We start from the raw sequence: 26,590 nt of genomic DNA, 5'->3' as shown, positions 1-26,590 counted from the left end.
CGTACGTCTTCACGTACGAGACAGATGAGTGACCGAACGTTTCTGGAGGGATGAGCAGCTTTTTTCACAAAATACATTTCCTTAGTTGATGTTCTCTTGATGATGATCAAGGATAAGAAAGGAATATAATGCATAATTTTAATACCCAATAGACCTTTCAGTGAGCAATGTAATAATTATGGAAGCATTTGATTTGGTTATATTTATCAGCGCATTTATTCCAGGTTTTCCCACTGAGCTTCATATTTGTATTCTGTGATTGTGTGCACCAGCGGGCAGATGAAATAACAGCCCCTTCTCATACTCATGTTCGTCGTGGATATGTGTAAACCTAACTGACAAGGCCCAGCGTGTCATGGGCAAACTAACAGAAAAGCATGTGAGGAGCTTCAGTATCTACTGACACTCGTCCAAAAAGTGGCACATCATTAATTTGTAAAACGTTACTGGAGAATGTGCCGAAGCAAATCTGATCCATGATCGCTCCCACTAACAAGGATCTGAAGCTAACCTGGTGATTTATCTTGGTGCCATATACAACAGGGCACCTTAAGAGGTCTTGGTGTCTTAATGAGCCGGAGCTGGAGTGGAACAGGTCAGAAACATATTTAGTTATTTATCGCTGAAGGAAACCCTCTGTGTGTGGAATTACCTCAAACACCATGGATCAAATATGTTGCTTCATCAAGAAATGCTGGTACTAAACTTGACCGATTCAAAGAGCTGATTCAGATTCGAAGAACCTGAACTGTGGAAAAAATAAGAAACTTTGTAGCATGTCCTAATTTTCCCCAAGACACATATATATCATTAAATTCAGAAAATACAAATGTGTTTTAATCTGCAGTTTAGTTCAGTGCAACTAACTGCGTGCTGGGCATACTGCTGTTACATTACTCACTTCAGAGACCAGTCTGGGTCTGTTTGCTGTGTTTTGATCCATATCTAAGTGCAGCAGCCAGCCTATAAAAGCATTTCCATCCAGTGTCCAGTGGCGTGGCGGCTGTCGGTCTGCTCTGGGTAAGTAGCTAGTCAAAGGCTGGGTCACCACTAGGTTTTCATTAGAGCCCTAATTCAAAGCGGCCCACATAGAGTGTCAGGAGTGTCCCTGACTGTTGTTGGCACTCCTTATAACACACCCTAATGAGCAGCTGCTGGGAAACTTGTGGTTAGCTGCATATATGGAGCTGCTGGGTCAGAGAAGACAGAGAGAAGGTCTCTGCTCAAAGGCCTGAATTAGCCCCATGAATCACTTTCCTTTGCATTTGCTTCTTAATCACACTACCTGTTGAGTATCATGATTGATGGGGCTGCGGTTTATCCCGTGGAGTTTGAGCATGTGGCCGTCGTCCGTTCTCAGAGGACAGCTTGGTAATATGCGAGCTGGACACTGTTAGTGTGCTGTTAAATGTATTTTAAGCATCTTTTTGCCTCTGTAATTAGTCAGGAGAGATGTAGGTGTATGAATCCAGGCCTGCAGCATTAACCTGTTTTAACACCAACTGGCCAGTATACATAAAAACAAATTCACGGAGCTTGATCCAGGCAGCACGTGGCTTCGGCTGCACATGCCATCTCTGCTGATATACTGTACGTGGCATGTGTGTCTCCAGCCGCATTAATGTGTGATGTCCTTTACACAGGAGCGTGTGTTAAGCCCGGCTTTTCACAGCGCATCAGGATGATCTCCGGTAGATTTTAATGAGCTTTCCCACTAATGTGGGTTCAGTCTTCCAACTGGACAGCTTTCTAAGGATCGTGCACAGCAAGGATTCGTACAGTGATTTTAAATGTTTTTATATGTGCAACTCATTATTATTAGTCACGTTTTCACATATACTGTCAGTGTGCTATAATATGCCAGTACTATAGATGATGAATGCGGGCGTCTGATTCTGAATATTTTGACCCCTGTAGCCGTTTCCAAAGGCCTGATGGCGTTGCATCGTTCTAGTCATTCATGAAATGACGTGAAACTTCTTAAGCATTTTGTTTGTGTTTATCCTCACATTGAGTTGTAGTGGAGACTGAAATAATTTGCTTGATAGAACATTTTTTGGTCACTCTACAAAATTAAAGCACAGAAGTAGACTGCGCCCAGTGCCTGTTTCAGGTTCGAGCCCCTACACTCTGCCATTGGGGATAAGGGCAGCTCCATGTAAGGTCACACTCATCGCCAGATAATTAAGGTGGTTTTATTTATGGGTAGGATAAATAACAACAAGGTCTGGAACATTCTCACTTTTCTCTGATGGAAAAAGAATTTAAAGGTAGTTATGTTTGCTATGAAATGGTTGTAGTAAGACCTAGAGGCATTAGATTTTGGAAAATGCACCTGTCCAGTGTGAATTTCATGCAGATATTTGTAGCAACAATTCCTAAATTGTTGCTTCTAAAATAAACTAATTGAATCCAAACTTATAAGTGTGGTGTTGTGGTGTTTCCTCAGCATAGGACACAAAACAGGTGCTCTGCTTTATTGTGTGGTTAATAAACTTGTATTGGGGACACTCAGTTTAGAAGGATCTCATAAATTATTTGGTTTATAACAGCACTTACTTGTGGCTGAGCCTTCACATGAACATAAAAAGCGTGTGGAGGTGAAAGTGCACAGAGAAGGTATAGAGAATAGAATCACTGCTTCTTTGAGTAGAAAGCATATTTCAGCAAGAAATGGGAGAGAATGCACAGAGGTCAGCGGTAACCCAACTTTGCTCTATAATGATGACGTGAAGTAATTTTCACATAGGTTTCACACAAGTTAGCATATGCACATGTGTATAAGTGTGTGTGTGACACTGTTGGGGGTTGGAATGTGACGTGAGAGCACTAATCAGAGGCAGCTGCAGCTAATGGTGAGATTAAAGTTAAAACACAAAAACAATCAGCTAGGATAAGTATACTATGGCTATGGGTTACTGCCCCCATCCCAGCCTCCCAGGGGGAAAGAGGGATGGATGGATAGAAGGATGGATGAGACTCTACCCAGTCTGGCTGGCACGGAGCCTCTGATTAAAAGCTCCTTTGTATTCTCTTTGATCCCCTCCTCTCAGTGGTGTGTCTCATCTCACCATAACAGGCACATGACACACACTGACACACTGCCAGTCGGGGCCTCAGGAAGTGCTCTGTACATGCAGTTGTGTTCGTGAGGACATTTCTCCTTCACAGTACATAAGAGCACGGACAAAGGCAGAAAATGACACGTTGGGAGACTGTAAACTGAAAACTTACAGAGTTCTTGACATTGGGGTAACTGATTAACGTAAACTCTTCAAAGTCCACAGTCTGGATCTTTTTTTGCCAATTTCAGCAGTCTCATTCAGCAGATGGTGTTTAATTTCCATGGAGATAATCGTATCCTGGCAATAATAACATTGTACTCAAATACATCTGACAGGGAAAGTAGCACGAGCGGTCAACTGAAAAGGCAGGTTTCAAACCTGCAGGTTAGTCAGACTTATACAAAGGTGACCAGCAAAATAAAGGTGTGTGTTGTACTTGACGTAGTTGCTATCCCAAACAGTAGAGGTGATCTGCTAAATTTAACTAATACCAGCTAAATAGTAAAAAACTAGAAAATCCCATTAACTTGTAGAGGAAGTGATGGGCAAGTGTGGAAAGATGTGAGGACTTTTCACAACCGCTAAAATATTTGTGTGCTGTGAGAGCAGATTTAGTCTGTGTGAATAAAAATGAAAGTCTGCATGTGTTTGTGTGAGAGTGTAAGAGGATTAGGCCTGTTCACAGCCGAGGGTTCAGGCTGGAGCGTTTCGGACCATTCCCTCTGTACGGCTGATGAGGTATTAACTTGCTGCTGTTTTGTTATGTGTCTGTCGGATTGTGTTGAGGACAAATTTCCAAAAAGTACTAAATTTTCCTCCTTTAACACTGCCGAGAACCCCCATCCCCGCACTCATCCAACTCCAGCCTGGAAAACCTCCCCGTTATCCCCAACTGTGGCATACGCTTCTGGTTTACTGACAGCTTTTTCATATCCATGTTTTGAGTTAACATGCATTTTCTTTCGAAGACTGGCCCCCGATGTCATCCTGAGCATGGCTTCAGTCCCAGGAGCCTTACAGTCATCATTTGTAGCAACAGGCCTACATGGTTTAGATTCTACATGTGTTGAGAAAAAAGAGTTTTCTTGGTCAAGATTTAGTTTTTCTCAGCTCCAGTGCTTAAACTACTATCTCAGAGCTTTCTTCTCCTCAGGATAATCCATGCTGTATCCCAAGAGTCCCATCTGCTGCGCGCTTTCAAATTTTTTGCATTGAAAATGACATTTTTATAGATAAGCCACTATATAGTAACACTCAGATCAGCCACTCTTTAAAAGCCCATATCAGTCAAACCTCGTAGTAGTTTCCGTTTCTTCACCGTCCTCACTCCAGAGCAGCATTATCTACACATCACATCAGACAAAACCACCTTGTAAATAATCATATTACTTTACCTTGTGACATCAGTCCCAGAGGAAAAGATCCCCGACGTTAGAGCGCTCGGGGATTGTGTTGGGGGCGTGAGAGGTTAAGACTTGTTGAATAGCTGGTGGGCGTCACACAATGAGGTGGATTAGGCAGCACTAGAAAAAAGGCCTTTAGGGCTTTACTGGGGTGTTCAGCAGCTTACATCGCCTTCAATAACACTGCAGCACAGATCCAGCTGGGTAACTGAGGTTGGCAAAAAGGCTAGCCTGTAGGGTAAGAGCCTGGAAGTATTGATCAGCGGTGTAGAAAGAATGGAGGCTGTGAAGGAGAAATTAAATTAGCAGAGTTTTTTGGATTTACAGGAAGAATTAAACTATGGAAATGCTGGTAGGTAAAAAAATAAAAAGTGCTTTGGGTCCACCTGAAGGAGCCCAACACTGTGATGTTTACTGCGATATTGTGCGTTCATGTGTCAGACAGAAAGTGTGTATTAAAAGGTAGAATTGGCCTTTTAAACCAATATCAATGTAGCCATCCCAGCGTCACCAGTTTCTCCACTTTACATCTTAAAATCTTAACTTTAGTGTTATTGGCACTGCGGTGCTGATGTCTCGGCGAATGGAGCGCTGACGTAACAACAGCAAACTGCATAAACTCTACAGAGCCAGCCTCTAGTGGCCGTTGTTTTTTGCATTTTTCTATATTATTTAAACATGTACACTGGCAACATTTATAGAAATATGTCAGCATGGATTATATGTTTTCCCAGATACTAATTAAATCACCAGTACCATATTATCTGAACCCAGAACAGTGTAAACCAGCAGTTCTCATCTCTGCTTGGAATTACTGCAGCATTTCTGCCCAGTGTAGCATTGGGAAATTAAAGAGGAAGGGGTTGGAAGAGGCTGGGATCACACCACAGTGTGGCACATTGCATGTTAGCTGGGATAATAACAGTTGCGGTTTGTCTTAGGTTTCCTGAGCTAAAGTAAGAAGCTTCCACTTCCTGCAAAGCCACCATGACAAAGACAGTATCCACATTAGCTCCTGAACATCTGCAGGACACAAGGACACATTAGACTGTGGTTTCATGTCACTGCGCTATGAATTAGAACTCAGTCTTAAGCAAATTAGGATTTTTGTTCATCCCGAGGTCAGCAGCGTTTTCTGCAGTTAGTTTCAAACGGCTGAAGGATTCAGAGCGTTACGTTCTGGCCCAGGAAAAACTCGAGGAGTGACAACAGTTTTAGAAAAAGGCCAGAAAAACGTTGTAGATCACAGCAGCACCTATAAACAGCTGTATTTACCTTTATTTTCACTCTGGTTGAGAACATTGTGTCACTAACACAAGAATGACCGAAATACATCTCATACCTCCCAGCACTCCTTTCTTTTCATATTGAAGCCCATTCTGGAGAGGACTCGGAGTTTGAAAGTGTCAAAATGTCTGTTACAGTTAGAATAACAAATCACTGCACAGGAGTAAAGAAGTAATAATTTACTAAACCAAAAGAATAGGTATTAAATATAATGCTTTGCAGTTTGATCCTCGTTGAATCGTTGAGTCCTTCTTTCTCTTGCCAATATGAAACAAAAAAGCCAGTTTGTCCAAATCTCAGTCTTGCAAATGTTTCGTGTCCCTGAGTGTCTGTCGCATGAGAACATTTGATCGTCTCTAGTCTACAGCCTGAGCCGTGAGCATGTGCACGTCTCCTGTAAATGCATTATCAAATCCTGCTCTCAATTTGTCGATGACAGCCGTGCTCCGTCACAGATGCGCACTGCTGTGTATTTGCAGGGCGGCGACCGGTGTCAGCAGAGCGTCCGGGAAGCAACAGCAGATTAAACGCAGCTAGAAGCCTGATGGATGTCACCGTACACTGCATGCATCACAGTCTTAATACTGCGTTGCCGCTTTTGCGCACGCCATCCCATCCACATATCTATGGATATGGTTTACAGCATATAATAACAGTAATAAGTTCCTTATGGAGGGATTTTTACCAAAGTAGCTCGGTCATTCCACAGTGAGGGACGCTGAAGGGCTGGGAGGGGGGAGCCATGCGACATGTCAGAAATATGCCCTGTGTCACCCAGAGAGTTGAGTCCCAGAATAACTGATGTCCACTCATACTGTGGGTTCTTCCCACAGATGTGGATTTCATCTGTCTGACACACAAGCAGGTTGGTAGTGGTCTGATGAGTAATGGCGGTGGAGCAATAAGAAGGGAAACTCCTGGAATCTCTGTGCTGCCTAAAAATCCCTTTTTGACTCTCTGTAAAGTGAAGCTATTAAAGTCCAATGTTTGGTGGCTGTGCGTCTGTGACTGGCATGTGCTGTTACACTCACATCTGCTCTAATGTTTAGACTTGATCGCGTATGTTATTGTCTTGCTAAAATACTTTGAAAATAATTAGAAGTAGATTTTGTAATATTATGATACAATCCATAGACCACCAACAAAAGTACCTCCATCTGCTGAGCAGACACGGTACAAACTCACGATGTGTTTGATGTGTGAATTTAGCCCTCAGTCAGCCATCATTTAGCATGTTGGTCATCAAAAATGTGAGAATTCCCAATCTAGATTATCAAAACATTTTCTTTTAAAGGAAAACTCTCAGTGCTTGCCCTGAAATGTTGGTAATAATCCCATTAAACATGAAAAGTTGATGGAAGCCCAACTACAAGAACTACAGTAGGTTAAAGTTAAACCAAGACAGTAGCCTGTGCACTGTGGCGGAAGCATTTAGAAAGATTGATAAGGGCCATTTAAGTTGTGCAGTCATAAAAGGGAAAATTAAATATGCAAAGAAGCGATATGTTTGTAATACACCGGTGGAATTAAAAAGGTGTTTTCCTGTTGCTTCAACTGTTAGTTGCTTCATAACTGCAAATGCAATCAATGTTTTTAGTAAACAGCGTCCTGTAGCCGGGGTATGGCGATGCCGTCAGGAGGGTTTTCACTTGGGCACAAATGAAGCAGCGTGAATGCTCTTCCTCAGCAGCATCTCAGCCCAGCTTAGTGAAGTCTTGTCACTTGACATTTTTCAGTAAAAACTTTCTCTGAGATGCTGTCGGTAGATTTTATTTACTCATTCTCAGCTGGTATATTCATGAAAGAGGGCTGCACCTCCGGTGGTTCTGATTAAACCACAAGGAGACTGAGGCGGCACACGTAGGTCTAGTTATTGATTAGCCAGGGATCTTGTTTGTCTGCTGGCTCTAACTCTACGTTCTCTCGTTCTGTCTCACTGTCCCCGCAGAGCTGCAGAGGGAGGGAAGCATTGAGACCCTCAGCAACAGCTCAGGTTCCACCAGCGGCAGCATCCCACGCAACTTCGAGGGCTACCGCTCGCCGCTGCCCACCAACGAGAGCCAGCCGCTCAGCCTCTTCCCCACCAACTTCCCCTAGGACTCCTCGTCGCTGGCATCCGTCCCACCCGACCCCCTGCTCTGCCTGCCCGTCCACCATCGTACACTCATGCACCGATGCGGTGTATTGAGTCCAAATCAAAAGATTTGTGTTTCTATGGTCAGCATGTGTTTTTTTTGCTGTTTGTTTGTTTAGTTTCTTCTCGTCTCAGACAGCTGCTCACCAATCAGCTGCGGCCGCCACTGGTCATTCATTTCTGGGGTTGAATTTTCAAGCTGCTGAAAATTGTGCCAATTTCCACTCATTTCAAATCTGATCATTTTAATTCCCAAATCATTCCAAAAACACAACCGATTTGCTGTTTACCCTCGAATTGTGCTCACGTCTGGGTGGAAACACCTGGACTCGTTTATTGCAGACTTTTGGAAACTCGTTCATTTAAAGGGTAGCAGCTGCTTAGAAGTAAGCTAAATAAAGAACAGATAAAATACAGTTTAATATTTTGATATGTCTGCTGTCAGGGAGAAACGTCCAATATTTTCAATATTAGAGCGTAACCCTGCTCGTTACCTTGTTGCTGCTCGCTCAGCTGCCGTCGTTCTCAGTGTGTGCTTTTGAAGGTTAGGTGTGCCCATTGTCTGAATGAAGCGTATGAAACGGGAGTGCTGACAGAGGAAAAAAAGGAAAATGTTTATTCCAGGCAGCAACGTGCGGGAGCTCCTTCTCCCCCTGTAAGAGCGTGTTGCTGCTGTCATGGCCTCCCGCTCAGTGTTTTAGATTAAATTTGTTCCTTTCATGCCTTTGATTTTCATGTAATCACATTTGACAAAGGGTGCAGTAACAAGATGACACTATTACTGCTTTGCTGGAGTAATTTAGATGTTTACAGTGTAATCGAGATATGTTTCTGAAATCATTTGGATATATTCCCCACTCCGCCTTTCCAGATAGTAAATTTTAATTGAGCGCAGTAATGGAGGCTTGTGTAGTCGTCACGCCGAATTTTGTACATTAACAACTTTTGACCAAAATCTTTTTCCTATTCAAGATCTTTCAAATCTATATTTTCCTGTTTTTCTTTGCCTGCAGAAATAAAGAGTTTGTCTGACAGTTTGTCCAAAGTGAAAATAGCTGCACTGTTAACGTCTCCCAAGAAAATGCTCGAAATGTAATTTGCAGTGCTACGTGTGGACTGCCTGCATGTCCGATGTGCTTTCTCAAACACTGAATGGACAGTAAAAAAAAGAAAAACATCATTATTATTCTTGTTGTTGGATTTGTGAAACATTGACTTCTTTCCCTGCATTCATGCAAGAACAAAAAACAAAGTGAAGAAAATGAAACTGTCTTTTGTCCTCACTCTGATTGCTCCTAATGTTCCCATTTCAACCACGGCGGTGACCATCAGCACACAGTACCACTGCTAATTAGTGCCATATTTTTTAACAGGCAGTAAAGGGTGGTTAAAGGACGTTTTATGGGCAACTCGTGCTCTTTGTTCTGAGAGAAGTGAGAGGGCATGTTTGTTTCTCTGTTAATCAGCAAAACTTCTAATTCTAAAAACAAAACTGATGACAGTTAAACTGAATGACATTAGATTAACAGTGTGTGCTTTATGTGCTACGGTTGATCTCATTCTTAACACTGAGAGCTGCAGTGGAACCTTCCCAGCCCTGAAGAGAAAAGACGCGTAACCATCAACAGCTCGTGTCGTACGCTCATGTATATTTCAAAAGGAAAATGGCTACGGCACGAGTTCGTGAACAGACTGAATGGATAAATGTGAACCTTTGCAAAGTGTGTTTGTTTAGGCTGATGTACGAGATTCCGTTATGAATAAAGGAAAAATAAACTCCAGCTGGGAGGATGTGCCACTTCACCAGAGGAACTTCAGCATTATGCAACATAAACAGAAAGGACACAGCAGTTTGCAAATAAAAGTCACTTTATTTTATCATGTTTTTGCAAACACTTTACATTATTAAATATCTTCAGAGGTGCACAAGTTAATACAGAGGACGTCTCCGTCACCACCACAGACACATTTGAAATGTAACAAAAGTTCCACACGCACCAAAATCCCTAAAAATGTTTTAAATGTATACAATTATTGATTTCTAACAAGTGGGCAGTGACGTGGGAGTACACGGAAAGAAATTCTGAATCACTGAACTTGAGCAGCACTGTTTACATGAACTCAGAGGAACATGTGTGCTGTTACTGAGCTCCTAAATCTGCTCCCTGATTTCAGTCAGTGAAGATGACACAGTTGGCTCCCTGACATATAAACTGCTCAGACTTTGAAATTTCTTGATTCTGACCAGAGCTCCTGCTTGGAAATGTGTGATTAGAGAACAAAACTTGTGAATATTCAGCAGGACTGTGACAGTATTAACTAATTGGGTCAGCAGCCGGCAGTAGAATATAAGAAGAGTCCTGCAGGTTTTTGGTGAGATCAGTGTGCAGCTCCACTGAACAGTTTCCCAGAATCATCCCGGCTTCATTATGGTCATCAGAGATTTTGTTAGTTTGTTATTCTTTAGGTCAAGTGCCAACAATTGATGCTGTTGCACAACTGTGCACCACTTTCCATTTAGGGTTATCAATAAACTTGCTTATTGCCAGCTGCAGTTCAAAATATAATTTTCAGAATAAAGAGCAAGAGGTCTGCTGGCCTTCTCTGAAGTGTCTCACATTGTATTCTTTGTGATACGTGTGCAATGTTCCTCGTAGCTCACAGTTTCACTCTTGGAGGAAGGCCTGTTACACAGCGAGTGTGCGCAGTAACAAGCTCCCTTCCAGGCAAAGCATTGGGCCGTGAGTTCTGTTGCTACTCAGCAGCTTTTCCTAAGTTTGTGTTGTGCACAAGGCAAATTAGATTTGAGTCCATGACTGTCTCTCTGCTTGAGTTTTTACCACCACGAACTCCCAGCTGGCTTCAGCATTTCACTTCAGCTACAAACCAATACAGTGTTGTTCTTTCGTGTATGGCTGTGCAGTTGGAGAGTGTAAATTGGCTCCCTACGGTGACTGTAAATTACAAATCAACTGTTCGGGAATTCAATATTGGCGTGGATTCTACGTCCTCAATAAAAACGAACTCGACTAGTTTTTTAAAACGATACACACTGAATTTTACGTTAAGACGGGACTTAAAGAGACGTGGATTCAAAATACACATGTATGCAGTGCTGTAGGGAGGCTGTAAACACACATTCTGCAGAGAGTATTATTTTCATTTTTTTTTTCTAAATATGTTTTTGGAGAAATTCAGTAAGCGCTCCATTTAGCTGCACAGGGTTGAAAAAAAGTGCGCGGTGGACTGACCAGAGGAAGACTCCACTCACACTGAAACATCCAGGCTGTGCTTTAAGGACGAAAATTAGATGCTTTTATGTTTAAAGTTTCGTTGTTTTCTTTTCTTTTTTTGTTCTTATTTTGACTAAATTCAGTGATGTTAAAAATACACTGGAGCTGTTTCCAAAGTATCGTGGAGAAAACAGGCTGCTGATTTTAACTAGTGTGCAACAAGTGATTAATTCAGGCGCATCAAACCATATGTTAGAACCCTGATGCTGAACAGCACAGCTGTGTGAAACCTCGTTTTCTGGCTTAGATCATAATTTCTGTCAGCAGGATAATTATTAGAAAATTCAAATGAAGCAACGCTGAATGAAACTGTGTGAAAAGTCTGGACTCTGTGTTCCTGCGGGCTCCTGTGGTGCCACCCTTTGGGACCACCGTCACGCTGTGACAGCGTCACTGCTGGACCGCAGGAGGGACAGCAGTGACATCCATTCAGAACGTTTCAGGTTCGTTTCATTCAGACCGAGTCATTCATATTGCAGTGCGTGTGATCTGACGTGACGTGACTCTGCTGCGTAATTCGATCTTTCAAGAGGTTAAAAAAAAAAAAAAAAAAAAGATATTTCGGATATCTGTTCAGGCGTGATTTTAATTTATTGCAGCTTCACTGTTTCTGTCGCGTTTTAAATGATTTTCAGGCTGTTTTAACGTTTTCATTCTCCAGGTGTTTTCATAAGAATCGAAATAAGAATAAAGCGTATTTGTTTAAACTTCCCTGCCCTGGGTGAGAGGTTTTCTGTGGGCTATTTAGTGGATGTCCTGATGTTTTGCGGTACCGGGTTCCTGAAAGCAGAGGCCTGCAGGTACAGCCTGTCCTCCTCCTCCGCTCCTCTGCTGCTGATCCTTAATATGATTCAATGTTCCCGGCGCTGCAGCTGCTAATTTAATCTCTCCATGCTGTCAACACATCTGCAAAACACACAAAAGATTATTTTGCTGTTTAAAAAAAATGCTCCTCGATTTACATGAAATGGTAATAAATGCTGTCAGCTGGATGATGTTAAATACCCGAATGTTTGCTGATTAGGATGAATTTAGACCTGCTGTTCCGAACCACAAGCATGCACATAAACAGAGTGGAATCTCTTTCTTAGATTTATTTGGTAAAACTGCGCGCAAAAAACAGACTTTGTTGTAGTTTTTAAAAACAAAAATACAAATATAATCTAGTTGAGCGATTGTTTGCTCGATGTGCCAAACAAATGTTTGTTTGTTTGCTTGTTTGTTTGATTTAAAAAACTACAAATAATAAATGGAACTTCATAATGTTTAGATTTGAGTGGATGAATCTAATAATAATACAATAACCTTAAAGAAAAAAACATGAATGTGGATTTTGCAGTCACATTGTTTGTCGGAAAGATTCGTAAAACATCAATTCCTGGTTTAAGAGGATCGCTGTAAATAAGGATGAACTTGCTTTGACAAAAATTTGTGCGCATGCACGAGTGCAGTAAAAATAATTTGTGTCCGTTCGGGTACAATCCAGAAGAATTCTCCCAGCAGAGCTAATTATTGGGCCTCGGGGTAACACTGTGTACCTTTCAAGGATAACGTGCAGACATACTGCACCGTATGTGCGCCGTTACTTCTAGATTTTCAGGAGCAATATCAGGAGATTCCAGCGGAATAACAAACACAGTTTAGGTGCAAATATTATTATTACTTTTTTTTAAAATCTTAAACTTTAATATTTTACTATTTCCTTCGGGAAATCTAAATTATTTCTCACATCCGCCCCCCGGATATCCGCGAGGAATTTCCTCTATAAAGTAGTAACCCCACAACTACAGAAGCCCGTTTTAATTTATAGTTTATTTCATATTTATCTATTTTTTCTACCTGAGAATAACAGCAACAGGTGATGTCATCATTTGGATTCCCTGTATTCGCGTCTTTTTTCATTTCTGGACAAACTCAGACACGTACATGAGCGCAGCGCGCCGTGCACCTGTGGCGCCACCCAAACGTCTCCTGTCCGTGACGCAGTGACCAGCAGCATCAGAACTGAGATGGCTGAAATGAGCAGGGGGATTAAATGTACTGAAACGGAAATACTTCAGATTTCTGTGAGGCTGTCTGCTGCGTGACGCCTGTAGCTGTGACAGCTCTGTCACCCTCCTCTGGCTCCCTCGGGTCACCATAGCGCCCTCACCTGGCGTTCCACCTGTCAGTCAGACGCACCTTAACCCCTCTATTCAACATCGTGGACGCAGATGAGATATGGCGCAGAAGGGAGCAAGGAAAATAAAAGGCTTCGGCCCTGGATGTGAGTGGCTGTAGTTCATGACTGAACATGTATAAGGTGCGAAATTTTTATTTTATCATTATTATTATTATTATTATTATTATTATTATTATTATTATTATTATTATTATTATTTTAATAGCATATCTGTGATGCATCCGGTAATATTCAGAGCCAAAAACAAGCAAGCAAACACCTTTTTCGATGCATTGTTCCAAATAATATGTGTGCGGGAGTGTTTGAGTTTGGGAGGGCTTAAGGAAACATTTTCCTTTTGCTACAAGTGAGAAGTGATATGTTTCATTTAGCAAAGGCAGCCGGAGAGGAGCAGGAGGAGGAGGTAGAGGAGATGAAGGAGAGGAGGAGGAGGAGGAGGAAAGCTGCTGGTAGTTACAGGAGGAGGAGAGAGAAGGAGGAGCGGGAGAAGAGAAAAGAAGGAGGAGGAGGAGAGGGCCGCTGGTCGCCGGGTTTCCATGTGACAAGGGGAAATATGAGGGACTTTGACAGGTCTTAAACGGTCTGGCGCCAAGGCCTCAGTCTAGCCGCTAAATATAGCCTGAGAGATGATGCAGGGAGATGGGAGGAGAAGATGGAGAGATGAAAGGAGAAAAGGAACAATGCGGAGGAAAGGAAGAAAATAACAATACTCGATTATAGACGAATATGGCGCAAAAACCGTCCCGTTACGTTGTAATTAGAGCGTCTTTGGCCCGGATCGCTGACACAGGGGCCAAATGACCGGGACGGAAGGCGCATTTTACGCACAGTTGTATTGTCTTGTATTGAACGGACGAATAAAGGACACAGAAAAACCTCAGTCAACTTCCTACTGTATGGAAAGCGTCCTGCAAGTAGTTAATTCACGGTAAATACGAGCCTGCAGCTTGAAGTGTGACAAGCAGCTCCAAAGGTCTCTGATTTAAGCCTCCAAACGTCCTCATCTAGGCTCATTTCTGACAACTATGTGATCTTATTTTTTTTAAAATTTTATTTTAATAACATACATTTTCAGACAACAGAAACTGAAGACAAAACCAGAGAATTTGCTCATTTTTGGCGCATTTTTTCTTCGCAGACTGCTTCATATCCACATCCCCAGCTGACAAACACATGCCCAAAGAACAAGTCTAAGGAGCATATTTACTGTCTGCTTCCATTAATCCACAACACACAGGACACGTTAATCTATCAGGCCGATGCCCTTTCCACGTAGAGCTCCCAGCAGCCTGGAGCTCTGCTGCCTTGACTTAATGACTTTTAAATCGCGCTTGATGGAGATTTCTGTACCGTTGAAGGCACAGAACAAATAAATGGTGACTAATTTGCAAAAGCATTGTTGATACAATTATCCCGTTGAGCATTCCAACAGAAAAACCGTTATCCACCTCCATATGTTGCTAATCTGTTTTCATTTGTGTCACAGTAAAGCCCAGTGAGCAGCTCCCAAAGTCTCCTACGTCTTCAAAAAAATAAAAAAGCAGCTTTAGGGACGAGTCAGCTGTTAGATACACACCACAACAACACCCATCTTAATTATTTTTACTCTGAAACAGCTCTTCTTAACCTTGACACTCTCTGTGCTGCTGATGTGTGTGCCGTGCGGGAGCGCATGACGCTTCGGGGATGTGTGTGGGATCCACTGGGCTCGTGGAAATGGCTTCATTCAGGTGTATGAGCCCCGTTCACCGGAGCTACTCTCTCTGGCCTGCTGACTCTTTTACGCATGGCTGTATGATGGGAGCTGAGCAACAAGTGTGTAACACAGAGATGTGCAGACATCCCATGCTCTTAAATCACATGACATGCTGTATCTGACACACAAGCCGAATCGTGGTGTCGGTTTGGAGATATCAAATCGTTTTGTTTGCACTTTTCTTTTCTGTTTGTCTTTTTTTGTTTTAAGGCCGAACGGATTACTTGGTAGTTTAGAAGCATTTCGTCTTTTGATTATTTCATTTTATTTATTCTATTTTTTTTGTTTGTTTGTTTTGATGTTTAGATTTATTATTGAAGACATTTAGATGGCTACTAAGAATTTTGTGCGGGTGTCAGCGGAAGCCACAGAGAGGCGGCTAAGTTCCAGGGGTTCATCGGAAATGCGCAGTTGTCGCTGACACACTTATTCAGAGGGATTAACACTTTTTGTTTCAGTTTTTGTCCAAGTGACGCCTGTGGCCCACTCGCGATCGTCCCAGCCCGGAGAGGGCAGCTGTTTATCCAAAACGAGGAGGCGGGGGGGGGGGGGGGGGGTGGGGGGACTCAGATCCGACACTGAGTCATGACCGAGGCAGGACAGTGGAGCAGAGCCGCAGATGAGGCTTCGCTTCACAGCACTTGAGGGTAAATCTAAAGAGACAGGAGATTGTTCTTACTGCGGCGCATCAGCCGACCGGCGCCGAGCGACTCTCTAACAAACCGAGTCCGAGTTCACTGGATTCTGCCGAAGGAGCTCCGCAGAGCAGAGTGCTGGGAGGCTGGTGCCCCACACCACCACCACCCCCCTCCTGGCTCCTGGAGTCCCGCACTGCTCTTGGTTTGACAAAATAAAACCTGTCGGAGATTACACGCCACCACGGCCTGCCCCAAACTCAGACTGAGCTCTAAATCATCTCATCGCTGTTTGATATCGGAGTTTAAAAAAATAAATACGAAAAAATAAAGTAATCCCCACGACAGCCAGAAGCACCGCAACAGCAGGAATAAAGCAGCGACACAATAATAACAAGTTCAAATACATGCAGTAAACTTCATCTGCAGCCAAACAAGGAAGAGTTGGTATCGAAGAGAGCACTCACCGCTTTTTTTCTCCCTCATTTTTCTCGCAAAATTCACGCATCATTATTCATCGGGCTTCCTCTGTTTTTGCTCCACGCAGCATCAGAGTTGGTCTTTTCCAGCCCGCTTTACTCTGCTGCCGCCTCCCCGTCAGCCCCACCAGGAACACGCACAGATACGCGGCTCCCGCCCGGGGAAATCGAGCCTGTTTGAGTCTCGATTCAGTATACACACAGTTAACATAGCCTGGACTAGTGTGAGGCAAATCCAGCCTAATCGTCAAAACAGCCGACGCTATAATTACGAAGTCTCTATAGAGACTATAGAGCGACCGAGAGAGCAGCAGCTCTTGAGAAGAAATCTCTCCGGAATGCAGAGCATGAGCTGCGAGATTTACTGCTGTGACATGTTCGAAAACACTGTGGCAAATATGGAGAAGTGAGGCTGTTCCTCTGTATGAAGGTGAGTATTAAGACACTGAGTCTGTGGACAGGTTGGGTTTTTCCGCAGGCGACATTATAAAAAAGCTAGCCGAGAGAGGTGATGCCTCTACCGGCCAAGAGCTAAGGGCTGACCCGGTGTTTGGCTTAGAAATGGGGGTGGGATTTCCCGATCTTTCCTGTCATTGGTTAATATTTTATTCTGTTGACATGTTTTCTTACTGCTAATGCTTCCGACACCTTCTTGTCCCCCCTCCTCTCCTAGAGTCTGGCCGGAGCTGTCAGAACCACGCCTATAGGGGCCCACAATTGGTCCAGAAAGCGTAAAATCAGCAATCAAAGGGGCTTGGTTCATTAGTGTTGGGGATGGAGGCAGGAAGGACATGTGAGATAGTCACAGATCTGCAGTGAACGGGGCCACATCTCTCCAGTCAGTGTGGGATGACTGAGAAACCGCTTATTTCTCTGAGAGGCACACAGCGCAGCCGGGCTCTGCCTTCTACTGAAGCGCCACTTCTGCTGACGGACTCGGTGCAGGAACCAAAGGAAACGCACATCAGCAGCAACTCTGGGCTATTTTCTTCACCCCGATAACGCGCTGTGTGTTCACTGTGCCGCTTTACAGACATTACTGAGTGCTGTCGAAGAGCGGACCTTCTGGCTCTGGGCTGGGGGGAGATACCATTAAAATATCTGTTATTTCACTTCGCTTTTTGTGGATGCACCGATGAGAGATCCAGTTTTCACAGGGACTGCAATGGCTTATCACCCTTTCCACGCACACCGGCCGACCGATTTCCCCATGTCCGCCTTTCTAGCGGCCGCTCAGCCTTCCTTCTTCCCGGCGCTCAGCCTCCCTCCCGGTGCTCTCACTAAGCCGATCACGGACCACGGCCTGGCAGGGGCGGCGGAGGCTGGGCTCCACCCGGCTCTCAGTCACCATCAGGCGGCTCATCTCCGCAGCATGAAAAGCCTGGAGCCCGAGGAGGAAGTGGACGACGATCCAAAAGTTACACTGGAAGCCAAGGATCTTTGGGACCAGTTTCACAAACTCGGAACGGAGATGGTTATTACCAAGTCAGGAAGGTAAGAACTCTCGCCCGATGTATATAGATCCGCTCACGGATATCCGGAGAACGTGTTTTTATTTCCATACAGTTTAAACCCTTTTCGGTTAGTCCAAGTAAGCTCGGAGAATTGCTCGAGAATTTTAGAGCAGCTAAAATGCCAGTAAACGGCAGCCTCTTTTATCAGGCCTTGCACGGTCGGTACATATTTTTCCAGTGATTGTTGGTTTGCTCATTTATTTAAAAAAAATAAAAACTATATTTAACAAAAACAGCGAGAACACGGCATTTACCAGTAATTATACCCTCAATAGCAGTTTTAAATGTAGTTTTAAATAACTATGCCCACATCTACATTTGTGGGAGAGGAGCCAGTTATTGAATAAAGCTCCCGTTTGTCTTGAAATATTTGTCATCTACTTCCACCGTGACCACAGCACATATCTGGGATATTTTGGGGGAAATGTGGTAAGAGCTTTGATCAGGTTTTATCTCCTAAACTGCATTCTGTGGAGGCAGCAGAGCTTCTGGGTTTTATAAACAGGCTGTCACTTCAAAAAGCAGGGACATGAGGTGGTGTGGTCATAAATATATTCCTCAGCTTTGTAGTGGATGGCTTGGACACACACACGCACAGAAACACACACACACACACGCACACACACACACGCACTGTGTTTTTGTGCGTTGCTGTCGCCTAACAGTGTGCATCTTTGGAGAAGAATGTCTGACAATTGCAATATTTCTGCCTGTACGAGCGCCGCGTTTTTCCCTCAACGCCTCTTTTGTCAAATTTGCTCAAATGTTGCAGGATAATGTGCAGTTGTGTTTGGCTTGTATCGCGGCGTGTTGACTCCCAGTGTGTGTTTCTCTCCGCAGGAGGATGTTCCCTCCGTTCAAAGTGCGAATAAACGGCCTCGATAAAAAAGCCAAATACATCCTGCTGATGGACATCGTGGCGGCGGACGACTGCCGCTACAAGTTCCACAATTCCCGCTGGATGGTGGCGGGCAAGGCCGACCCCGAGATGCCCAAGAGGATGTATATCCACCCGGACAGCCCGGCCACCGGCGAGCAGTGGATGGCCAAGCCTGTTGCTTTCCATAAACTCAAGCTGACCAACAACATCTCGGACAAACATGGATTTGTAAGTACAAATAGAGTTTTTATTCTTTCTTTCTTCTGTGCTGGGAGGATATTTTTCATATTTACACGCTGCACTGAGTGTTGAAATATTGGAGATGACATTTTCAACATTTATGGATTTTTTATTTATTTATTTATTTATTGGAACACATGAGGGGAAATGGGTGATAGTGAATGTTTGATCACAGGAAAAACAAATCCGAAAATAAATTAAAAAAAAAAAAAGAGCACAGAGCGAATTTCTAGTATGAAACTGCCACAGAAAAATGATCAAGTAGCTTCAGTAAAGCTGAGAGATGTGGAACATTGACATAAATTTGCTCAGAGTATCATCGTCTCCTACAGTATTCTAAAATGAAATTAACGGAGAATAGAATATGTAACGTCTTTACACCCAAAGCTTTGTCACTTTGTCGCTACTTGACTTGGAACTTGTGTCTCTTCGATGTTCTGCAGAATATCGTCGGTCTGCATTTTTCTCCACCTTGACATCCAAAGCCAGGCCCAGCTGCCTGAGCTGCAGCACCTACAGGCCTCCTTACCCCCTGACCGTAGTTTGCACTGCACCTCCCTACTGTACACCTTTGTTTTAGGCCCGATTGTATTGGGAACTTAAAAGAAAAGAAAAAAAACAAACAGCATATCTAAGCCGACTGTTTGCGAGGCTGAGGATTAAGTGGTGTATTACCAAATCGGGTCAGAAAGAAATAACATGAAGTGAGTGCGAAACGCTCCCTCCAGCTAGTAAGCTCATATGGCTGTTGTATATATTGTGTTTTTTATATTTTCATTTCTATATTTGTGGAGTGTGTTTTATCCAAAATAACTGGCTTTACTTTGTCTTTTTACAAAGCATTTAAAATCAAATAAATAAATAAAATAAATAATAACGCTACCAGTTTGCAGTGTGTATCTGAATGGCAGCCTTGTGTGCTTTCTACTGCAAATAAATGGAACATGACGCGTCAGTCTAAATAATTTGCAATAGCTAAGAAGCAGAATTTCTTGGTGTGTGCAGCGCTGATTTGGGCTTGCATTGCCTCGTACATTCACCTAAAGTTATTGGTTTTCTGTATCTTTACTGTCACTTTGTGTCCGGTCTATTTTGGGGGAATTTTAAGTTTTGCGTGTGATGTCTTTGATGCGTCAAAACAGACCACCGGGCAGTAACTCCACGCCGCTCTGTGCGTGTGTACTTGTGAAATTTGTAGCTCTTTGTGCTGTTAGGAATTGGATCAAATCATTTTTTCTGTGGTTCTGATTCCTCATGGCAGCATGTGTGGCCTGGTAAGGTTTTTCCCTTTGCCCCGCACTAATTACAGACCAGGCTGCTTACACAGTAATTATAACAGCATCAATAACAATGCGCTGGATGATCCGCCTGCAACAGATTCTGCCTGGTGTCGAGGTTGAGCATCTGAGAGAGAGAGAGAGAGAGAGACATAAATATGCCGTGATATTCACTCGAAAGCTTCGCTTTCTGTGTGTGTTGGTCCAGACGATCCTGAACTCCATGCACAAGTACCAGCCCAGGTTCCACATAGTGCGGGCCAACGACATCCTGAAGCTTCCCTACAGCACCTTCAGGACGTACGTGTTCCCCGAGACCGAGTTCGTGGCTGTGACAGCATATCAGAACGACAAGGTGAGTCAGCGTTCACACTCCACCGACGGCCTCTAATATGGCTGCTATACTTTGCATAATAAACATCCTAAATAAACGTCCTACATCAGTGTCCTCTCCCCCCGCCACCAACCCCCGAAGACTTAATCTGATTTTGTAGGTCGCCTAATTTCCCTGCAGAGGACTCCCATGTCCCTCTGGATTTTTTTTAATTGCTGTTTTGCTTGGATTTGTGGCTGCAGCCGACATATCTAGCTATGAATTCAAATGGTGTGTGTGTGTGTGTGTGTGTGTGTGTGTGTGTGTGTGTGTGTGTGTGCGTTATCGGCTATTCACGGGCTATAAATGGGCTATTACCTTGTCCAGAAGTGAATAAATTAGGCGTATAAATGCTGGAGAATGGAGGTTATGAATGTTGTGACGCTGCGTTAAAAATGACTGACGTCATATTTGAAAGTTTTGTCTTGTCAAAGTGACACTAGAGTCATTTATTTATGTATTTATTTATTTTCATATCCAAGCTAATCATTCCACCTGAATTTGTAAAAAAAAAAAATAAATAAATTGATGGCATTATTTTGAAGCCCTTGGCTGTTCGTTCGCCTCGTTCTTGAAGCTAATTGGGACTCGTGTCCAGGGGCGGGGGTCATGTTCTAAACGTTTATGGCAAAAAGACACAATTGAGGAGGCATTTAAAGGGTTGGTCACACTGCAGCTAGACTGGACAGATGCTCAGACTCGCTGCTCAAACTGGAAGCGCCTGAAGCGTTGAATTCTGGGGCCACGGAGGGCCTCCAGGAGCATGGAAGCTCCCCCGAGGCCTGTGTGGCTCCTTCAAATGCACGGAGCCACATCGGCCTCCTCCACATATTGTGAGGCAGCAGTGTTCCAAACCGCAGTATTAATTATTGATATGAGCGTTATCTGTTCAAGTATTGCATCCTCCGTCATTTTTCTGGGGGTCGAAGGCCTCTGTGGCCCCACAGAGGAATATTTCGTGGCAGAATTTCTCTCTGGGGGCCTATGTGAATAACGCACCATCATTACGTTTTAATTAATAATGCAAATCCGAGGTCTACGCTGTATGTGTGTTAATCCAAAGGCATTGTTTTAATACATGTGGACCAGGTGGAGACACTGGAGCCTAACAATGTGTGTGTGTGTGTGTGTGTTTTCCTGTGGTTCTGTGTGTATAAAACTGCTCCTGTCCTTCTATTTTGGATAGATAACACAGCTGAAGATCGACAACAACCCGTTCGCCAAAGGTTTCAGAGACACGGGAAACGGAAGGAGAGAGAAAAGGTACAAACTGCTGTATAACACCTGCTCTGTGTGTGTGTGTGTGTGTGTGTGTGTGTGTGTGTGTGTGTGTGTGTGTGTGTGTGTGTGTGTGTGTGTGTGTGTGTGCCTGCGCGCTTTGAGTATCGGCCTTTTTTTATTCAGCAAGGACAACTAATTTTTTATTATTATTATTATTATTATTATTATTATTATTATTATAATTATTATTATTATTATTATTATTATTGCAGGAAGCAGCTGTCCATGCCTTCGCTGCGGATGTACGAGGACCAGTGCAAGGCGGACAGGGAGGGCGCGGACTCGGACGCCTCGTCCAGTGAACCTCCTGCCGGCAGGGACACAGTCCACTCCCCGCTGGGAGCGGGTACCAGCCCGCTGAGGTTCAGCAGGCCAAGTCGAGGTTAGTGATACTACCGCTTATTTTTTCTTTGGTGCAGGGGCTTTGTTAGATTTCATGACAGCGGGGTGCGTTAGTAATCACGAGCTGCTGTAATGATCGTTTAGGTTATGAAATAATTTCATATTTTAAAGTGTTAAAGTATTAAATTAGCTCAATTATGAGTGCAAAGTAAACAGTGACACGAAGTAGATGCATTATTGTCATACATACATTATTTATTTTATTATTATTACACTATTAGTCGTAGATTTTTATTGTGGCATTTGAGTTTTGCGATTCAGTTTTTGTTTTGTTTTGGTTTTTGGACTGTGGTGCGTTCAGATAAAACAGTGACATGTCTTTAAACGGTGCCACAGGACTCTGACCTCCAAACTGTTTGGTTGTTACTCATGTTACTGTTGGATTTGCGTTGGTTTTTGGTTTGCATTCCTCACCTGTTAACCAAAGGTTGCCTCAGATAACGCACTGACCCGCCTTTATTTAATTTGTTAATTTTGTTGGTAAGAACTGTGTATAAAGACAGTAAAATCAGCCTAATTTTGGACTGCCGTGGGATTTGAAATTCAAATTTTCATCTGAATGTTCTAACTCTAACCGCGATTATAACAAGTTCAAAAATATGTGAGTCCATTATATATGAGTCTCATTAGGTCTCAGCATTTAGTTTTAAAGGGCTCTGATAAAAATTTAAATATGTTCATTTTTCCAATCTTTGCTCACTAAAACATTACACACAGGCTGACAAGGAATATTTTTCAAAATTAATCCGATATTTAAAATGCTGGTTAAATGTTATTTTCTCAAAGACTGGAACATGCAAGGTGGATTTGGAGAGAGCGTCCCAACCAGCCTCGTGACCACATGATTTGCTGTGTGTGGGTTGGAGTGTAGGACTGGTGCTTATGTGTCCTTCTCCTTTCTGATTTCTGCATCTTAGATGATAAAACATGCACTGACAGCGAGCAAGAGCTGGAGCATCAAGATGAGCGCTGCACCGGGTCCAACAGCCCGGGACCCGAACCCGTGTCCCCCTACAACTCCAGGTGTGAGGAGCGCATGAGGGAAAGACCCATTGCTGAGAAGAAGGATGACTCTTTATTCAGTATAAGGAGCCTTGAGAAGGACAAAGTGGAAAGCAGGCACAGGAAGGACACCACAGACGTGTTAACAAAAGACTCGGAGGCTGGAGGCATCAGTGCCACTAAGGATGCCTTCTCCCCTCTTGTAGTCCAGACCGAGAGCCCCTCACACTTCAGCCCAGGCCATTTACAAAGCTTGGCTCTGTCTGGCCTGCACAGTCAGCAGTTCTTTAACCCTCTGAACACCGGATCGCCACTGTTGTTTCACCCTGGGCAGTTTGCCATGGCCCCTGGAGCCTTTTCCGCTATGGGCATGGGGCATCTATTGGCCTCTGTATCTGGAGCAAGTGGTTTGGAAAATGGCAGCCTCTCCACCCAGGGCACAGGAGGAACCCCAAACCCCTTCCCCTTCCATCTGTCCCAGCACATGCTTGCCTCTCAGGTAAGGAAAGCCGCCCACTTAAACGATTTAGTACATCTCCACACCTGTAGCAGTCATGTGACGTCGGCAGGACAGGGAAATAGACATGATTTACTTTGCCTTCTTCACACTGTGATTGTTGAAATAAACTCTACACTCAGCAAGCTCGGAATTTAGGTTTGTTGATGATTAAAACAACAGTACACTCATCAAATTCACCTTTTGAAATGTAGAATAATCTATTTGTAAAAATACATAAATAAACAAAACAAAACCCAGGAATAATATATTACTGCTTCAGTGCTTTTTAAATCAGTTTTAAATAGTCTGAGAAAACGGAAGAATCTGATGTTTTTGTGAGTAGGTAAATAGAAGAGATTCTTTGATGATCGTCCCACATCAGTGATCTTTGCACTGACTGCGTGTCTTTCCTTGTTCGACTTTCAGGGCATCCCCATGCCTCCATTTGGGGGTCTCTTCCCGTATCCTTACACCTACATGGCAGCAGCTGCAGCAGCAGCCTCAGCCTCAGCCCTCCCAGCCACCAGCACATCCAGTCCCCTCTCCAGGAACCCCTTCCTCGGCTCATCCAGGCCACGGCTCCGCTTCAACCCCTACCAGCTCCCGGTGTCTCTGCCTCAAAGCTCGAGCCTGCTCACCACCGGCCTACAGGGAAGCATCAACCCAGGCTCAGAGTCCTCCAAACCGGGCAGTAGGGAAACCAGCCCAGCACCGGAGCACCACAGCAATCACAAGACAGGAGGCTCAAGTGGGAGGGTTGCGTCTCCCAAAACCTCCGTGAAGGACTCGGTGAACGAGCTGCAGAGCATCCAGAGACTGGTTAGCGGCCTGGAGGGCCAAAGGGAACCCTCCCCAAATACAGACTGTCCCAAGTGATTAAGACTCTCTGACTGGGATGAAGACTTGGCTTGAATACTAGAGGACTATAAGTGCATATGTCCTGTACAGCACATTACAGAGACTGGGATGAAGGCATGACTGATGGGCGTTGATGAAGGCCAATTATGACTATTTTTTGGAACAAAGCTGCAGGTAGACAGAAATATAGTCTATGTAATTATATTTAATCTTTTTCAATTCGCAAGTATTGAAAGTTTCCTTCAGAGCTGACCTGTTGGAAAGCGTGAAAAGCTTCAGCACCATCAGACACCAAAGTCCTCCCTGAAATCCCAGTGTTTTTAGGGTTAGCTTTTGAAGACGGCCAGACCCACCAAAACAAAGAAATACACAAAACAGAAAAAAAAAATCCCTGCTGCAATTCTACACTCATTAAATAAAAACGATTTAGAAAAGAATAATAAGGAAATAACTCAAATGTGAGGAAAATAAAGAATTAAATAATCACAAAAAAAACTTTAACCTAAGGTCAAGGATGCCTATCAGAGAGTCACAGTGACACTACAAAACAAGCAAACAAGTAGTGAATTAAACTTCATCATGTCATATCACAGGTGGACCACGCAAGGCCACTATCGGCCTCTTATACCGGTCTAACCTGCCCGAGAGCCTGCAGCTCCGCACTGTGCGTGGGGCACTGTGGAAAGTGTGTGCTGTTAAGTTTGGGTAACCTGAAGCACTTGAGCATCCGAGCCTGGTTTCTAAACTCCACGCCTGAACACGAGGCTTACGACGCCGACAGGCAAGTCTGATTATTTCAAAAGGGATGGAAGGTGAACGTCCCGCCTGCGAGAGGAAGAAAGAACCGTTTATCATTTAATGCCAGAAAAAAAAAATCTTTCTGAACTATTTATGTAATTAAAAAAAATCTGTAAATAAAGCTAAGATCCAAGAATATGCAATTGGTATTAATTTATTCAAGGCTGTATATTAGCGTGTATATATTTCGAATGGAACTTTCCCCCTCTTACTTATCCTGCCCCCCCTCCTCTTCCTCCTTCCGCCCCGTTTTACATATACTGTACATGAAAGCTATTTAGCGCTTGTTGGTTTGAAAAAAAAAAGAAAAAAAAACTGTGTATGAAGCATCGATGACTTTTTTTAGGAGACGTGTGCCATGTTTTAGTCTGCATCCACCGACAAACACAGAGGAACAGAGAGTGAGATAGAGAGAGCTCCACATGGATTCTAAAACACCTCAGGTTATTTCACTTCAGCCAGGAGACATTCAAAGTAATTCCTCCTATGGGCGCATCGTTCATATCTATTCATAAATATATTTAAAGTTGGAAATATCTTGTTTATGCTGGTTGTCCGGGTATTTTTTTTCTTTTTGTTTTTTTTCTTTCTTTCTTTCTTTTTTCTTTTTTTTTGGTTTGTCTCACAATTTCAATAAAAAAATGTTGTGCGAAAGGTTGTACTATTATTATTATTAGTATTATTATCACCTCACTCTACCAACTGTCACCACTTTTGGAGCCTTTTTAATGAAGTCATGTAAGCTAAGGTTTCACACAAATAAGGGCCTGCTTGTAGACACACACGCGTACGCGCGGGGCAGGAGCGCCCCCTGTCGGCCACATATCGAACAGGAGAAAAAGGTGTGGTTTGCTAAATTTGATAAGAAAATTTGTCTGGGTCGAGTTTGCATGTCATTAAAAACAGATTTAAATTGCATGGTGAAATTTGTGGGTCAAAATTGCTGGCAGAATTTTTGCATTAAGACTACAGCTATGACTATTACAGCGTGCTTTATTGTTTCAGACTTTACATGAGCAAACGAATTAAAGAGCAGGCTTTGCCCCTCTATATTTGCATTTTTATGTTTTATTTTCTTGTGTTTTGTTGCAGCAGTTTGTCACATCGTTTTAGTTCCTGGACCTGTCTTCTGTACACACAGCTCTATTTCGAGCAGGTCCTCGGTCGCCGTCAATCAGCATTTCCTTTAGTATTGTGTGTATTTTTAGAAACACTGAAGTGATGGAAGTATT

At 43.4% G+C, this 26,590-nt stretch overlaps 3 protein-coding genes across 4 annotated transcripts in view; 2 read left to right on the top strand and 1 right to left on the bottom strand.

Annotated features, from left to right (window-relative positions):
* The window catches only part of bcas3 (BCAS3 microtubule associated cell migration factor), a 323,139-nt gene extending 312,859 nt beyond the window's left edge, over positions 1 to 10,280 (top strand). For both annotated transcript variants that reach the window (XM_063492927.1, XM_063492926.1), the window contains one exon: positions 7,704 to 10,280. In XM_063492927.1, coding sequence (XP_063348997.1) covers positions 7,704 to 7,852 — 149 coding nt within the window. In that variant the 3' untranslated portion in view covers positions 7,853 to 10,280. The remainder of the gene's footprint in view (positions 1 to 7,703) is intronic.
* Positions 1 to 26,590, bottom strand: part of brip1 (BRCA1 interacting helicase 1) — a 150,074-nt gene that overhangs the window by 748 nt on the left and 122,736 nt on the right. The gene's annotated exons all lie outside the window — the stretch shown is intronic.
* Positions 16,223 to 26,408, top strand: tbx2b (T-box transcription factor 2b). Its single transcript, XM_063492930.1, has 8 exons — positions 16,223 to 16,664; positions 16,908 to 17,728; positions 18,589 to 18,856; positions 20,354 to 20,500; positions 21,705 to 21,781; positions 22,012 to 22,181; positions 23,119 to 23,702; positions 24,129 to 26,408. Exons 2-8 carry the CDS (start codon positions 17,370 to 17,372, stop codon positions 24,576 to 24,578), a joined length of 2,055 nt encoding a protein of 684 aa, XP_063349000.1. The 5' UTR covers positions 16,223 to 16,664; positions 16,908 to 17,369; the 3' UTR covers positions 24,579 to 26,408.

This window comes from Pelmatolapia mariae, linkage group LG14 (genome assembly GCF_036321145.2).
Source record: "Pelmatolapia mariae isolate MD_Pm_ZW linkage group LG14, Pm_UMD_F_2, whole genome shotgun sequence".
Lineage (NCBI taxonomy): Eukaryota > Metazoa > Chordata > Actinopteri > Cichliformes > Cichlidae > Pelmatolapia > Pelmatolapia mariae.
Note: the sequence above shows the minus strand (reverse complement) of the source record. Positions and strands in the feature narration are given on the sequence as shown.

What these genes read in the sequence shown, in the direction of transcription:
- tbx2b (XM_063492930.1), top strand. Translation starts at nt 17,370, where the DNA reads ATGAGAGATCCAGTTTTCACAGGGACTGCAATGGCTTATCACCCTTTC. An exon ending in TCTCGGACAAACATGGATTT is followed by an intron (nt 18,857 to 20,353) that starts GTAAGTACAAAT and finishes GTGTTGGTCCAG; the next exon opens with ACGATCCTGAACTCCATGCA. An exon ending in AACGGAAGGAGAGAGAAAAG is followed by an intron (nt 21,782 to 22,011) that starts GTACAAACTGCT and finishes TTATTATTGCAG; the next exon opens with GAAGCAGCTGTCCATGCCTT.